We start from the raw sequence: 16,594 nt of genomic DNA, 5'->3' as shown, positions 1-16,594 counted from the left end.
CAGATGACACAAGCATCACAGATGGCTGTTACACAAACAGTGGTGAGATAGCATGAGACCAGTCAATGCTAGAAAAGTAGCAATTTTCTCCAACGTAATGGGCAGAGCTTGGGACCTGGATGAGAGCTAGCTAGCTAGCTGAGGCTCAATTCAGTCGAGACACAGGTAATATTGGTAGGTGTGGGAAGGAATGCAAGAGGTTCTGTGACTGAGGTAGTGTCACACAGGTTCACGACTTTGATAGATCGTTTTAGATCCACATCTAGTCCTGGATGCTGAGATAGCTGCAGTGGTTAAGAGTGTTTTCCCCCTCCTCTGTGCCTAGTGAGAAGTCTGACTATTAATTTTAGATGCTGATTGTCACTTCAAGAGTTACTCCAGGCCATAGAACTTCCCCAAAACAATCCCTCAAGCATATCTTGTCATGGGATAAAAGGGAAGGTCCTTCCATGGATTGAGAACAGTTCATTCACGCAAACCTCAATTGCTCCAAAGTTAGTGGAAAGCAAGCACAGCAAGGGTGAGAGCACCGCCAAAGATTTTTATGTAATAATTTTGAATGAAGACTCAAGTGTGTTTTGGAATAATGTATCCAGCTCAGTGGTCCCCAACCTTTTTGGCTGGCAGGCGCCAGCCGAAGGACCACTGTGGCGGTGGAGCTCCCACCGAAATGCCGCCGAATTTCGGCGGCGACGCCTCTCAATGACGCCACTTGTTGGTGACAAGCGTCGTCATCAAGAGGCGTCCCCGCCGAAATGCCGCTGAAATTCGGCGGCATTTCGGCGGGTGCTCTCCCGGGGGCCAGGATGTGGGCGCATTGTGTTGGGGACCACTGATCTAGCTATACTCCAACAGAGATTCTGCAGGATTACTCCTCGTTAACGGTGATAGTTGTGTAGTGCTTTGGAAACAGAAGGAATGGAGGACATTTTAACAGCTGTTAAATAGCGTGGTTTGAAAGTTGTGGTTTATTAAGATGAGGGCCGATGGGATGGCACTGAGTGAATTACACACACAATTAAAGACTTGCATAAACTCCTGAACTCAAGCGGAATGTTTCCATTTAATTGCGATCTCCAAAATGATTTTGGTCAGTACAACTGCTTCTTAACATATCATCAATATCAGGCTCAGGATTTTAATTACAATAAAGCAATTCACATGAAAACACTGTAAGCAACATAACATGCTTAATATTTCTTTGACAATTTTTTTCCCAAAGATCTGTACAGAATTAATGTTTGATACTACAATGCTGCTGGAACAAGATCTATCTTTTAAAACATAAACACAAAACTCCTTTTCATCACTGGTTAACAGTTATTTATGGCACTACATTTTAGTGGTAAATAATTCTCCTTGGGGACTGAGTATGGGGTATGGGATTATATACCTGTACTTTGTAATGAAGATTCTGCTTTGCTTGTTTCATATGATTATGTGATGGAATATCAGATTACGCAATGATAAGATTCTTTTTACTCATTTAAAGTAAAAGGATAAATGTTATAAAAAATACCTTTAGTACATTGGGGATTTTTAAACTAGAGTGAATATTAAAAATATTAACCAGGAATTGAAAGTTTTAGGCCCCAACCCCAAAAGCAGTTTATCCAAATGCTTAATTTTATTCATGTGAAGAGTCTGATTGACTTCAGTTGGACTGCTTGTGAGTGCCATTAAGCATGTGTGTAAGAGTGCAAGGTTGGGGCCTTAGTACTTAGAAAGGAGAAATTGTGTTCGGCAGATAAATATTCACAGCACATAAATAAAATCTAGCTTTTTAAAATGTACACTCACTGGAAAGAATATTTTAAACTAAAAAGGTGTGTTTTCTTTTCTCCCTTAATAGCACATAATGTTTCCATTTAATTCAAAAAGTTTTTATTTGATCCCATCTAGAGAACTAGTTCTCCACCTGCCTGTAAACTTGTATGGAAAACAAACCTAACTCAAGAATGTCTATCAGCAGCCAGCACTATTCGGAGGAAATGAAGGCTGGCAATTGTTTCTATATACCTTGTATTAATAATAAACCTTCTCATAGAGAAGAATAGATTTTTAAATATTTTAAATGATGATATTTACAGCAATAAAAATTCACATTTTCACGCATTAGTGAGACTCTTTAAAATTGTACACCAGGCAGTTGTCATAGTATCTCTACTCAGGTCCCAGTAACTGTCTCGCCTTCAGCTCTCTAGTACCCAGAGACTTAAACCCTTGATAGTTGTGGCAAGAGGGGGGAGAGAAAATACGTTTCTAGCAGATTTGGACAAAAAATGACAGATCTTTTCAGCCATAGAGTCCCAGCAGCAATCCTATGTCACAGAGCAATACAAGGTAATAACGGTGTATGTTTCCAAACCCATTAGATCTGTCCTGTATGTTTTGTGACGGCAGGGCCTGTTTGTAGCAACTGCTCCAAGGTATGATCCTCAGTAGTCTGGAAGAACTGTACCCATCACATGGCAAGAGAAAAATAGCCCTTCAGAGTGTAGCTGACCCCCGGTCCCCTTTAGTAGGCAGAGTGCGTGTCTATTGCACCAGTTTTTCCAAAGTATTGGGAAAGGATCATGTGTGTGTGATTCCTTTCATTGCTATATACACTTTTCTGATAAGTTCAATGTTTCACTGGGAAAGGTGACCTGGAGGGAGCTGCTTTTGGGCACAGAGCTGGCTTCGCCAACAGACCCAACTTCATTCACCAGAAAGACACTCTCAGAGTCCTGTCCCGGCAAAGAGTCTGAGGTCTCTGAGCTGCGTAGTGTCCTCACTGATGTAGTGTCACACTGAGCCAGACCAGCACTGGTTCCTGGCAGCAGCATGCGACCCCCAGTGCTACTTTCGCTTAGCTCTGGAGGGTAGAGCAGTGTCTGTGAGGTGCTACTGATCTCCCTCAGCTCCCGAGAGATGAAGGAGGGTGAGTGGCTGGACATGGCGGAGGAGGTTCGGCGTCCATCCGCACAGTTGAAATTGCTCCCAGAGTGTTGCCTTCGAGCCCCTCCAATGCGGCAGAAGAGGCACTTGATTTTCTCTATGACTTTGCTGAGCACTGTCTTGCGGAGGAGGATGTAGACCCAGGGGTCCAGGATGGGGTTCACTGAAGCAATGCGGATGGCCTGCAAGTCGGGGTTTTGACTGACATCCTTCACTACGTCTGGCCGGTACAGTTGGTTCACAAAGACACGTACCTGTCAAGGGGAAAAGAAAGACCCATATTTACAGTTCAATCCAGCAAACTAGAGATGACATTTTAAAAAAATCAGGCTTAGCAATTGCATGTTACAACGAGGGGAGAAGTTGGCAAAGCCAAGCTTCTCATGTCAACAGCAGCTTTATTTTTGGAAAGGGCAAAGATCAAGGAATGAACTCTGCTGTAAATTGACCTTTTTTCCTTACTCTTGAGGGAAAGAACCGCTCTCTTTCCCCCTCCTGATTACTGCCTACACCTCTGAAGTATCCTTGTATCCATGAACCTTTCCAGTTCATCCCTAAAGTTTTTTAATTTTCAAATCCCAGGTGGTGGTTTTTCCTTCTCTTTATAGAACCCAGAATTCAAGATTTAGACCCAAATCCTTGTATAACCAAATCTTTGCCAGCCAGGGGTACAGGAGGCCCTAGGTCAATTGAGGAGACCTAATCATTGCATATTTCCTCCAGCTAGGCTCTCATAATTGTATGTTTAAAACCAAATGAAACCCACATTACCAGCTATCAGGCAAACTGGTCTCCAGAGACAAGCCCAGAGCTGCCTAATCCCTAGTTTAGAAATATTTGTGCTGACAGCTTCCATTATTAGAGCTTCAAGGCAATGTTTTAATACCCTCAACATTCTGCTTGTTGGAGCTTGTTTTAAGAAATGCTAACAGCTGCCTCTAACGGCCAGATTTTTCATTGATTAGGATGATTCCAGCACTGAGCAGAATTGTTTAGATCTTCCCAGCTGGGTCTGCATCTAGGTTTGGATTGAAAGGTGCAAAAGTAATAACCCTGAAATATTCAGGATGTTCAGTTCAATTGTTGAGATACAGAAGTTTGTTTCAATAGTGTTTCTAAGTAACCACACAGAAATTTTGTAGTGAATTAACACTTGATTGGGATCTTGTTTATCCATGGTAGCATTTGACCATTCAACTCCTTGCTTTAAAGAGAGGGGAAAACAACAGCACAGTTCTAGCTCATTCATTAAGAGCCCTTGCAATCACTACTGTGCATAAAGTCCAGTCCAACACTAATGTCAATGAGGTTATCTTTCCAGCGACCTTAATGAGTACTGGCTTGGACACACAGAGCTTATTATGTTGAACTGTCCCAAGCTGAAAAGTTTCAAACAATAACTTTAACTAACAATCAGGACTTGAAATGTGTCCCAGGAATAGGAAAGCCATTGGAAAGCCGTTCCTGTGGAAGACTCTACCTGCTTTGCAGACACTCAGGTAAGTTTAGGCAAATCAACTTTCCTTATATGATATCATAAATATCCAGTACCAATAATAGATTTTATGAATTCCCCTCTTTGTCTTGACTTCTGAAGTGAATGTTTGTCAGGTTTTGGGCCAGTTGGATACGGTTTCAGACAAGGGGTTTAAATGAAGCGAAGGAAAACATAAGCAAACCTCTAAAGTCATATTTACCAGAAAAGTGTGTGTGAAACAATCCAAGTCTGATGAAAAATTTCACAATTCTGTACAGTAATGTGAGGTTTGGATTGATTCTTCCTACATAAGAATTCAGGACTTGAATTCATGCCCACCAACTTTAAATTCAGCAACTTAAAAAAAAAGCCAGGTCCACCTCTTGAGTGGGAATTTGAGTCTAATATGTGTATCACTGAAAGATAGTGAGTATCTGATGGTTCCTGTGCTGTCCTGCTCAGTCTGTAGTAATCATTTTCTGAGCTATCGCTGTGTAATCTATATTCAGGAATGCATTCCTTTACCTGCTTAAAGTCAGATAATTACTAGGTAGAGATACAAGTATCAGTCAGTGTATCGCAATCAGTATAGCTACCAATTAGTTCCTCTTAAAGGGATTTTTTTTTTGGTTACTATATTAGGAAGCAAAATTGCTACCTTTTCTGACCAGAGTGGTCCCCTTGTATCACTGCTTGAAGAATAATTGAAATAAGACACTTATTTAAAATGTATTTCCTCTATACATTAAAATACATAAAATGTGGCCAAATTCTACAGAATTGTAGTGAAGAAAGGCCTTCACCATTTGGCCCTGAGAGCTTGTGTTAGTGTAATAAAAGTAATCCGATTATTTAGCTTGACCACAAAGTCTGGTGGAGAATCTTACCACTAGGTGGCACCATTGTCACACTTTTAAAAGCTCCTCTTCCTGTCTCTAGTTTGAGGAAACACCGGAAGATCAGTTACCAGCTATGGTACTTGCTTTGATAGAGAGAGGTACCATGAAAGACATGCCATGGGCAATTTAATGTTCTTTGAACGCATTACCAATGCCAGCCGCAAACCATGCAGACACTAAAGAGTTCTGCTGCTTAACTCCCACCCCTCTGAGATGAACTTCAGCACTGGAACGCTGTCATCTCTCTTACACAGGCTCTGTGTCTGAGAAGAGGCTGTCAGAATTCCAGAAAGCAGCAGTGTTAGCTTTCTTTGACATCTGCTCTTTGGTTTTAAAAGCCATTCTTGGAAGAGTCAGTTAGTTATTTGTGTACAGAGGAGAAGAATAATGCTAATATTTAAAAAAAAAAAAGAATAAATCTAAGAAATATAAAGTTTAAATTGCCAGAGAGGATTTTTCTCCTGATCCTTTCCTCCTAGAAGATTATTTTTAAAATGCAAAGGACTTCTTCCACAGCAAGTTCAAATATACCCTGCAAATGTATATACATCTGTCTTGACACAGACCATTTCATCTTTGCTGAAGGACTGCCTGCACTGACAGCTAGGGCTCCATAAGAGAGCATATTGTGATTAGAAGCACAGTATTTATTTTCCTTCAGCCCCTTCCAACTGACATTTATACTCCATGTAAACAAGATCAGGAAGAAATCAGCAAAGGAGGATACAGTACCACTGATACATTCAACTGATACAGCAGTGGCATCTTGAAAGAATTTGCCAAAACCACTCATAAGAAATGTGTTATTGTTCCAACTTTAAAATTTGATCTTTTTCATTCTGTTTTTACATAGCTGTAATTTTGGACCATCAGTTTAATGTGAATGATTAAAAAGTAAATGTAGTTATCAGCTAGCAGCGTCTGAACAGGAAATTCATGTACTTGACACATAGCCCTTTATGTTTACCTGGTAGAGCTTACTGTAATATGAGAATCTATTGTAGTGCTGATTAAATAGTTGATAATGATTTCCAATCACTAACAATGTCTGGTTACATTGCAGCAAAGCACCTTTTGATGTCTATATTCCGAATAGTCCACTGACAGATGTATCCTAGGTATGTATAAAAGACACTTAATTCGGGCCTACTTTGTGAAAACTTTAGAATGTACACAGCTATTACTACATTCCCAACAAGCCTATTTACCATAGCTTTTATCACAAAATCCAATGGCATATCAAACTAGTTTTACTAGTACATGCCTATACAAACTGCATGTATCATTATTAATCATATGTCTGGCAAAAAAGAAACTGAATGGATCTTCCAGTTCAGTCATTTCTTAAGTAATTGAATTAATATTCACGTACAGCATCTTCTGCAGAGCAGCACTGAAGTGCATATAATGTTTTGCTGAAAAATGCTCTTTTACAAGATTGTTTGATGAAGCAAAGTCATCCTGGCCTCTTATGAACATCCAACCAGTCCACTCAGTTACCTTAAGGCAATGGATTACTGTGTATCAGAACTAGTTTGACACTTGAAGTTGTCCAGTTTGAAGTTCTAATTAAAGCAAGAAGCAAACTGGGCCTGATAAAAGCCTGGCACCAGAACAGGTTTGCACTAGTTAGATTTCTTGATTACTGGAAGCAAAGAGTGGTTTTTTTAAGGTGTATTAACGAATTGCTTCTCGTGGCTGTGTTGAAATTGTTCTGAAGTTTATGCCCAAGTGATTAGATTCTAGAATCACTTGGCTGCTAGTGCTTCTGCTCACACAGTGCAAGAGTCTGGTTTTTGCTTTTCCTTCTGACTAAACGTAAATATAAGTGGCAATTTCTACCCATCTGAAGTACCATCAAGTGCCTTTTATGATAGCTGTTATGCAGAATAAACAAAGGAGCAGCCCTCTACCCAGTTTTCACCTCTCCTCATAAAAACTTCCCCATATCATATATTGACATGCTATAAATAGACACCTAGTTAATAGCAAGCAGGAAACAAATTCTGTAGTTGTGTAAGCCAAATATGCTTTGTCCCACAGGGACTTAGTATTTGTCATAGCTGATCATGCCATTGCTCTAAAATCTAGTCTGCCATCTCATCTGTGGCCATGGACAGTCCTGATACTTCAGAGGAAAAACAAACAAACATTGCAAACACTGGGACAATTATAAATTAAGTTTAAAAACTCCTTTCTGGCCCCTTCAGGTATCAAATGTATGTGGTGGAATATGAGATTTTATTACCCTTACTACCTTGGCGTACCAAGCTAAATTTATTGTTAGAGAGCATTAAATGATCATGCCCTTTAAAAAAATTTGACCACCGGCAGCAATGAATTCCAAAATTTGACTATCATGTATCTTTACTCTTGCGAGAGTGTAAAAGCGAAAACACAAATACTAGTTTCTACAATGTTTTCAATCAAATCCCCTCTAATATCACCTTTTCCATACCTTTGACTACCTTTACTGCCATTTTGTAAACCTTGCAATCCTTTAAATACCGGTATTTCTTTTAAGATGAAGTGACCAATGATGAACTCTGATAAAGGTCTGGACACGTTTTGTATTACTTTCTATCTTATTTCCTTGATCAGACTCTTCACCATGACATCCACAATAACTTCCTGCAAGTTTAGAGCATACAGGTGTATGTGAAAGATTTAGATGATTTTTGCTAGTGTGCATTCCTTTTAGTGTTGTCAGTTCATTTTATCTGTCTTCATGCTCTTTTGTTCTCTCAAGTCCATCTAAAGTTTCTCACAATATTTCATAGGTTTTATCAATCAAAGCCATTTAGTGCCATCATAAAACTTCACTGATTCACTGTCCAAATCATTAAAACATTAAAAACACTGAGCTCTGAGAGCATCCCATTATTACCTTCTGTTCACTATGATTCAGTTTCCTATTGTTTAACCATTCTTTAAATAAAGACACGACTTTATTTATTACACCATGGTTATTTCTTTTTCTGAAGTTCTTTAAAAACCTTTTATAAACCTACGTCAATAAAGTCCACTGGATCACCTTATCTATTTTATTATCTCCTGAAAGAGCTCACTCTGAGAAAGTAAGATGATATGATTCTGTCCTACAGAAGCTGTGTTGCTCTGACCCTATTAGGTTATGGTTTATTCAGCTTCTGTCACCAATAGGAAATCAGCTCATCAGAAAATTTCATAGCCACAAAGAAGCCTCTGTGTCTGCTTTATGTAACTGCAGAGTGCCACCAACAGTATCTGGATGCTGCTCCTCTTCCTTATCAGAACGGACTGTTCTGTAACAAGTGAGACCTATCAGTTCCCTCTGTAGTGAGGGCTCTAAGTTTAATCAACAGGATCTGCATTGGCTCATAAAATGTATAGGCGGGTTAATGATTTTCCAGTCTTTCTGCCCAGTGGCTGCTTTTAAAGGTATATTGCATATTCATACCTTCCCTCCACTATTCCACACCTTATTTCCTTCAGAACTCTAAGGGCAGGTCTACACACAAAGTTGTACCAGTGTCATTGAAGCAGGCCAACCTTGCAAGTGTGGATGTAGTTATAGCAGTGCAAAGGTGCTCAGACGGTTATAGCTTAAGCCTGGTCTATGCTTAAAAGTTGTTGATATGGCTACGTCAGGGTGTGAAAAGAATGTTTTCCCCAACCTAGCAAACGTAGCACAGAGAGGTGGTGTTCCTACAGCTATGGTAAAACCCCTTCTATTGGAGTCGCTTGCGCCCACACTACAAGGTTATGCCGGCACAGTGATGTGCCATAGCTATGCTATTTAGTGTAGATATGGCCTGAAACAGTTAAATCAGCCTTCACTGCTAAAAAAGGTGCGTTTTTACCTCAGGGTAACTAATGTGCATGAGCTATCCTGAGTTAAAAACACAGTGAAGACCAGGCACTTTAGTTTTACCATGAGGTAAAGTAGGCAAGGCCAACCCAAGATCGGGGTATAGAGTTGACCTCCCCTCGCTTACCTTGCAATAAAACTAAAAGTGCCTTGTCTACGCTCTGTTTTTACCTCAGGACGCATGTTACCTTGAGGTACAAAGTATCACACTTTTAGCAGTGAAGACAAGACCTGAGATAGCTGCAGCACATCCTAGCCCTCTTTTCTCTTGGCACCTGCCCGTTCCCACAGTTTATGCACCAGCCTCCCACCAAAACCGCTTACCCCCCAAGACCATTAATTTTGATTTTCAACAATCCAGTTGCCTTTCTGGTGGAACCACCCTCACCCCGTATGTTTTGGTTGTTCTTTCTGTAAAAGTTTCTCCATGAATCTTAAATGAAATTGAACCACATCTCTTTGTATTCGGCACTGAAACTTCTTAGTTCCGCCTCTCTATTTGGTCCTGCACGAGATTCACCCACTAGTTTATATTTAGCTTTCAGATCCTTTCTCTTGCATTTACCTATATCCCTTCCAATAATATGGTATTAAAATATTTTTCAGAGTTGTTACAATGTCAGCTTAATCTAATTAAGTATCTTCAGTCCAATGTCAGGAGGTTAGCAATTATATTACCTGAGTGTTGATTGGGTAGGAAAACAGAATAACTGCACAGTTTCTGATCTTGGGCTACACAGCTCTAAGCACAGTTCTTGGATCTGTTGTGTGCATGCACATGGGTGCACATACATTAGGGTGACCAGACAGCAAGTGTGAAAAATCGGGACAGGGGTAGAGGGCAATAGGAGTCTATATAAGAAAAAGACATCTGGTCACCCTAACACACATGCACACGCACAGTATATGCTGATACAAAAACCATGCTTTAACTGAGTCAACCTTCCAATTCTTAAGATGTTTTGCAAGACATTACGATGTCCTGCAAGCAATAACATGGCAAAGTGAGCAGTTGTGCCAGGGTGCACTGCAAAACATTAGGCTGAAGGCCAAGTGGCTGCAGCCAAAATGCCAGGATCCAGGCACAGCTGCACTTCACTGAGTTTTATACATGTTAGTAATGTGGCAAAACTGGCCTGACCCCTGCAATTATACTATTTAACTGAATAGTTCACAATCCTAGTTGGCCAATCATATTTCACCCTCATTATGTGGCTCCCTGTTATAATAACCCTGATATGGGGCTATTCCAGGATAGCTGCCACCTACAGTAAACTCCATTACAATTATCTGCATTCTAAAACCATCTCTTTCTAATAACACTCCTACCGCTCAGCTCACAAGATCCTGTTTTGGGAAGGTGGCAACTATGCATAGCCAATTGTTTTTTCTTTTAATGTATCTGAGTCAACAAGAGAAAGAAGTTTGCCAAGTTTTATTTGTAATTTTGTGTTGAGTAGCAAGCACGGACTGAGCCTCAAACTGGTATTTTTGGTATTAACTTCCCCTGGAGTTAAGGTGGAGGGCAAGAAGGAGGTGTAGTTCACTAATCAAAGGTTGGATCCTACTGCCAATGATGTCCATGGCACCAATGGTAGTAGCTTCAAGATTGGACCCCAAGTGATCTGTTCATCTGTTTCAGGAAGTTAGCCAGTCATCAGTGATCATGCCTAGTACTAACGTGATCTCCTCTAGATTACTTAGGGCCAGATTCTGCCACTCTTACTCTAGTTAAGAAATCAACAAGAGTGCCCACAGATTAAGGCATGACTCAAGGAGAGTAAGGGTGGTAGACTCTATCCCTATGATGGTAAACTCTTCAGGACAGGGAGCTTGTTTTTGTACTTTCTGTGAAGTGCACAGCACACTGTTGGTGCTATATACATAATAACCTCGCTCTCCTCTGTGTCTTAACACAGCAACACTGCAAATACTTTAAAAATGCATCAAGCGTCCTCAAGTGCAGGCCTGTCCCAAACCACATTCACTTGCAGTTTGATTTAAAAACAGATTTTAAGATACCTTACAGTCTTGCCAGGATTTTGCTATGATATTTCTCTGAGATACTGGGGAAGCCACTCTTTTTTTTGTTGTATTTTTAACACTACAATGTCAGAGGCACCTGGAGCTGAGGATAAGCATTTATTTTTGTTATTCTAAATCAAAATAAGTTTAGATCACTGCCTATGTGCGTGTAATCTCATTAGAATTGTTTTAATAACTTGTGAGAGCCCAGAAAATAGAAGCCTTGTCCTACAGCCACAGACTAAAAGGAGGTGGGTGAGTTTTGCCCCAGAGGACTTGGTGGTGGGGAAGATGGAAAGGGCAGTGCAGTGTTACTTACCACCAGAGGAATGGAGCAGATGACCACAACCAGGGAGGTGGCAATAAGCAAAATGACCATCTGGATCTCTGCTCCAGCCATGCGACGAAAGCTCCTGCGCCGGCGAAAGTCAGACAAGCGGCTGGCGGTGTTGTCTGTGCCCAGGGAGGTGCGTCGCATGAACTGGCGGTGCATGCGAATCAGGGCCACACACACCAAGACATTGCAGACTACCGTGACCATGATTAGGAAGGAGCTGAAGCCGGCATACATGTAGGAGTAGGCGGCATGGGTGGCCTCCTTGGTCTTCCAGTCTATGAAACACCAAGTTTTGGGGTACTGTAAGGTAGATTTGCCCAGTCCCATGCTGGGCAGGGCGCAGAAGAGCACATTGGAGACATAGATGGCAAAGAGAGTGAGCCCTGCCAGCTTCTTATCCACATAATGGTTGTAGAAATAGGCATGGTTAATGGCCAGGTACCTTTCTATAGACATGGCACAGATGATACTGAGGCCAGAGAGCCCGAAGAAAAGGAGGATGAAGGAGCTGTATTCACACAGTGCTAGTCCACCCGGCCAGCGGTTCTGCAGGTATGTGGCAATAGTGACTGGGCTCACCAGACAGGTCCCCAAAAGATCGGTGATTGCCAGCCCACACACCAGCGTGTAGAAAGTGGTCTCCTTCTGCTCCTTCCTGGACTTGCAAAGCACCACGATGGCAATCAGGTTGCCCACCACCCCAAAGATGAACATGACAGTGGGGATGGTGGGGGGCTTGCCGTCCCCATGCTCACTGGCGGAACTGTTTGCTGTTGTGTATATGGTGGTGTGGTCAAAAGACATGATGATGAAGATTCTGTTGTTGTGGGTTGTTAGGGGAGATGAAAACAAAAGTGGATCCAAAAATGCAGTTCAAAGACAAGTCCCTCCCTCTCCGTTCCCCCCAAAACGTCAAGGAACAAACTGCAGTTCAAGACAAAAGAGATTCAATTAAAAAAACCTCTGCATTTCAAGGCAAGGGGGGTGAGCTTCAAAAGCAACTGAATTCAAGAAGAAACAGACGCAATGGAAAGTGAAGCCACCAAAAAAAAAGCCTTGCAATTCAGAAAAGCCGCAGTTAATGTTTTTTCTTGGTACAGCTTTTGTTGTGGCTGCTGTTCTATCAGTTTTGGGGCAGGTTCTTGCGCTTTCCAAAGTTCAGCTCGGAAACAGATCCCAGCTTCTGAGCGTGGGGACTTTCCCCCTTTCCGGTACAAGCTGCTCTTTTCCTTGTCTTTACCCCTCAACTTTGTACAAGCAAAGTCTTCCCAATGGTCTTCCTCCAAAAAGAGGTTCAGCTAGATCCTTGAAGCATCGGCGTTGCTTTCCAAACCCTCTTCTTTTGCCGTGTGTGTCCCTGCGAGCCAACAGCTGCTGAGTCCAGTTCCTTGAGAGGTGGAAATGAGGCTGCAGAGGTGGGGACTGTCCCAGCCTCGTTCGGGACCCTTTGCGGTGGCCGCGCGTGGGGCGCTGGAGTTGTAAAAGCAGCGGGCGCTGGATGGCGGTGGCAGGTGCGTGTCTCTGCTCCCAGGCGCCTCCGCTGGGTGCTGGACTGAGCGGCGGGCAGCTCGGTGCTGAGAGTCCCACTCAGCCCGGCTGTGCGAGCTGTGCCAGTGGCTGGCCCCGGGAGCTCATCCCTCCTCGGAGCATGTGCTGCCGTGTGTGTCACCCTCGCTCACAGGCGGGGCTCGCTGCGCTCCCTTCAAGTGTCTCCAGAGGGGGAGGAGGCAGAGGGGGCAGCTCCCCTGGGCTCCGCCCAGCCCCCGCGCCCGATTGGTCGGGGCAGGGAGAGCACCGCCCGCGGGCGCTACCGCCTGGCCCGCAGCAGCGGCAGCAGCAGCGCGGCGAGCATCTGCTCAGACGGGCTGGGCGGCAGGTTGTGCAGAGCCGCGCCTGGGACGGAGCTTTTAGATCCCTGGGGCCGGAGGGAGACACCGCAGTGGGGCTGGGTCGGGGGGGACACAGGGAATTGGGGGCTGAGGGGAGAGACCAGAGTGGGGTGGGGGGGCACAGGGAATTGGGGGCTGAGGGGAGAGACCAGAGTGGGGTGGGGGGAGCACTGGGAATTGGGGGCTGAGGGGAGAGACCAGAGTGGGGTGGGGGGCACAGGGAATTGGGGGCTGAGGGGAGAGACCAGAGTGGGGTGGGGGGAGCACAGGGAATTGGGGGCTGAGGGGAGAGACCAGAGTGGGGTGGGGGGCACAGGGAATTGGGGGCTGAGGGAAGAGACCAGAGTGGGGTGGGGGGGCACAGGGAATTGGGGGCTGAGGGGAGAGACCAGAGTGGGGGGGGGACACAGGGAATTGGGGGCTGAGGGAAGAGACCAGAGTGGGGTGGGGGGGCACAGGGAATTGGGGGCTGAGGGGAGAGACCAGACTGGGGTGGGGGGACACAGGGAATGGGGGGCTGAGGGGAGAGACCAGAGTGGGGTGGGGGGAGCACAGGGAATTGGGGGCTGAGGGGAGAGACCAGAGTGGGGTGGGGGGGTACAGGGAATTGGGGGCTGAGGGGAGAGACCAGAGTGGGGTGGGGGGACACAGGGAATTGGGGGCTGAGGGGAGAGACCAGAGTGGGGTTGGGGGGGTAAAGGGAATTGGGGGCCAGGGAGGGAGACCACAGTGGGATTGGGCAGAATGTTAGAAAACTGGGGGGCAGGGGAGAGTGACCCCTGGGTGGGGTGGGGCAGGGTGGGGACAGCAGCTGGAGGTGGGGATGGTCTCAGCGAGCGGTGGGAGGGGAGGCAGAGACAGACACTAGAGTGGTGGGTGGTTGTGGCAGGCCAGGTCCAGTAGTGACATGCATCCATTCTCCCTCCTGAGACTCCAGTGCCATCCTGCAGTCCTGGGCTGAGCAGAGAGCGTGGGAAGAAAAGGGGATTCAGGGGAGCCAAAGCTATAGGAGACACTCTCAGGAGGAAAGGAGGAAAGCAAGACTGGAGAAGTGGAGCCAGAGGAGGAGGACGAAGGGGAAGGGAAGGGGCCTGGTGATGGGACAGGAGAACCTATCCACATGCTGGCATGCCGCATGTGAGGTGTCAGCATGGTGTGTCCCAGCACTGCATTGTGAAGCACACTAGGGAGGCAGCAGCTGGCCTGACTTGAGGGTGAGACGCTTGGAGGGAAGCAAAAGGACTGGATGGTGAAGAGCAACTAGCCGGCATTCTTTAAGAGACCATTTAAAGTGGATGTGATTGGCATCATACGCAGCCCAGCCCACCCCCATTTTCAACTCGCTGTTCCTTTGCTTTAAATGTTCAGTAGCTTCCCAGCCAAGCCATATGGGATGTATTGTCTCCCAAGTCCTTTCTGTATGGTTCGGTCATGGCTCCACAGCTTGGGGAAGTTTGTCTGGCTTCCTCCGCATCTAAGAAGTACATAATTAAATCAGACCCGGGGTCTTGTACCAGTAGGGAGAAAGCAAGGCCCCTGAGTTTGCATTTCAGGTTGAGTGCTCTCCATTCCAAGTGATTGCAATGGGAGTGGAGGGCCCTCAGCACCTTGCAGGATCAGGCTGTGAAGGGCCTTCCCAAAAGTAAGTTTCTCTGTACTGCGCACTGGCAGTTTGCTCAGCAGTGTTTTATCATAGAAGCCTCACAAATTTCTGGAATGGAACTTTGGGAGAGGCCCCGTCTCTTCCTCCTCCAGGGCAACGTATAAACTGAAGATGTGCATATGGGAGGTGATGATGTGCCTTGCAATGAGGTAATATGATACCACTGCTGATGACCATATAAGGAAATGCCTCCCATGTAAAGTTAATTTCACCTCTTGTTTATTAATGACAAGCAACTAAAAGGGATCTCACCTGGGATGGTTTCTAACAGGACGAGTGCAAGAAAAGTGACATGACATTCCAGAGTACAAAATAACAAAGCCCTACAGCAAGAGTTTCTTGTGGCATACAAGAATATCTGCCTTTACTGTCACAAGATGCTCTCTCTACAACATGGCATGTTGTAATATATATAATAAAATGTACCTGCATTTGGCATGAGTTCTTTATTATTTAAATATTTACTAAACTCAGGAAGGGTGTGTGCACGTGCGTGCATGTGTGTGCACACGCACATGGGGAAGGGTTTATATATTACTGTGAATAACTTGTTTTATCATGATCAGGAGAACTGGATAGCTCAGCAGGTTGGTAATGGGACTAATTACATTTAAGGCTAAAGCGTAGTTAGTTCAAATTTGGCTCAGGTTGGTAGTGGACAAAAATTGTTGCCAACTGGTCGCTATTTGGTGGGCTTTGTGAAAGGAGCAGATGATCATAGAGTTCCTGGTGCAAAAGTGTCTAGATACAGAGAGACAACTCAAACAAAAATCGCTGCCACAATAGTTCTCTCAGCAGAGGGGCATTAATGACAAGAGTTAGTACTTTCATGTCAGGGTGAAAAACATAGGAGCTGGTCTCCCAGATGTTTCAGAGGAAGATGAAAAAGCCTGTGCCCTGAAGCATGTGGTTTATATCCCTTATTAAAAAAAATCTCATCTGATGTAACTAGATGTTCTCATTATGATATAAATGTCTAATCCTTTTTTGAATCCAATGAGTTTGGCCTTTCTGAAACGTGGCAGTGAATTCCACAGGTTAATTATGAATTGTGTAAAAAAGTATTTTGCTTTATTATCAGTTTGGTTAAGGCACATTGACACAGTAGACAGGGTGTGTGTGTGTGTGTGAGAGAGAGGGAGAGTTTATGTGTTGGAATGGGACACACTTCTAGGGATAGATGACCATTTTTCAGTGGTGAGTCTGCATACATGTCTGTGGTGTAAGGAAGGAGCGTAATTTGTGGTTCAATCACTTCAGTTTCTAGTGCTGTCAGTCTGGCATATTCAAATACTAAATTAAATTTCAGAATAAAATAAAAAGCTTTTCTGTAGTACACTTTATATAACTAAATAGCTGAGACTAACTGATGTTGGTCTTCCTATTGGGAAAAAAACCACACCGAATTAAACTATTTATGTGCCTTTCAAGTTAAAAGTATGAAAGCTCTTCCTCCTTTGCACCTGCAAAATCAAGTAAAAAATAAGTTATTTTTTGCTGTTGTTAAGGTGTGA

At 44.0% G+C, this 16,594-nt stretch overlaps 1 protein-coding gene across 1 annotated transcript; it reads right to left on the bottom strand.

The window, feature by feature from the left end:
• Window positions 1–1,044: 1,044 nt before the first annotated feature.
• PTGER4 (prostaglandin E receptor 4) lies at window positions 1,045–13,289 on the bottom strand. Its single transcript, XM_045021195.1, has 2 exons — window positions 11,511–13,289; window positions 1,045–3,194 (listed from the first exon to the last, which is right to left on the bottom strand). Exons 1-2 carry the CDS (start codon window positions 12,330–12,332, stop codon window positions 2,601–2,603), a joined length of 1,416 nt encoding a protein of 471 aa, XP_044877130.1. The 5' UTR covers window positions 12,333–13,289; the 3' UTR covers window positions 1,045–2,600.
• Window positions 13,290–16,594: the final 3,305 nt, after the last annotated feature.

Source organism: Mauremys mutica, chromosome 6 (assembly GCF_020497125.1).
Source record: "Mauremys mutica isolate MM-2020 ecotype Southern chromosome 6, ASM2049712v1, whole genome shotgun sequence".
Lineage (NCBI taxonomy): Eukaryota > Metazoa > Chordata > Testudines > Geoemydidae > Mauremys > Mauremys mutica.
Note: the sequence above shows the minus strand (reverse complement) of the source record. Positions and strands in the feature narration are given on the sequence as shown.

Coding starts and splice junctions, on each gene's coding strand:
- PTGER4 (XM_045021195.1), bottom strand. CDS start 12,332: ATGTCTTTTGACCACACCACCATATACACAACAGCAAACAGTTCCGCC. Junction 3,195..11,510: donor TCTGCTCCATTCCTCTGGTG/GTAAGTAACACT, acceptor TCCCCTTGACAG/GTACGTGTCTTTGTGAACCA.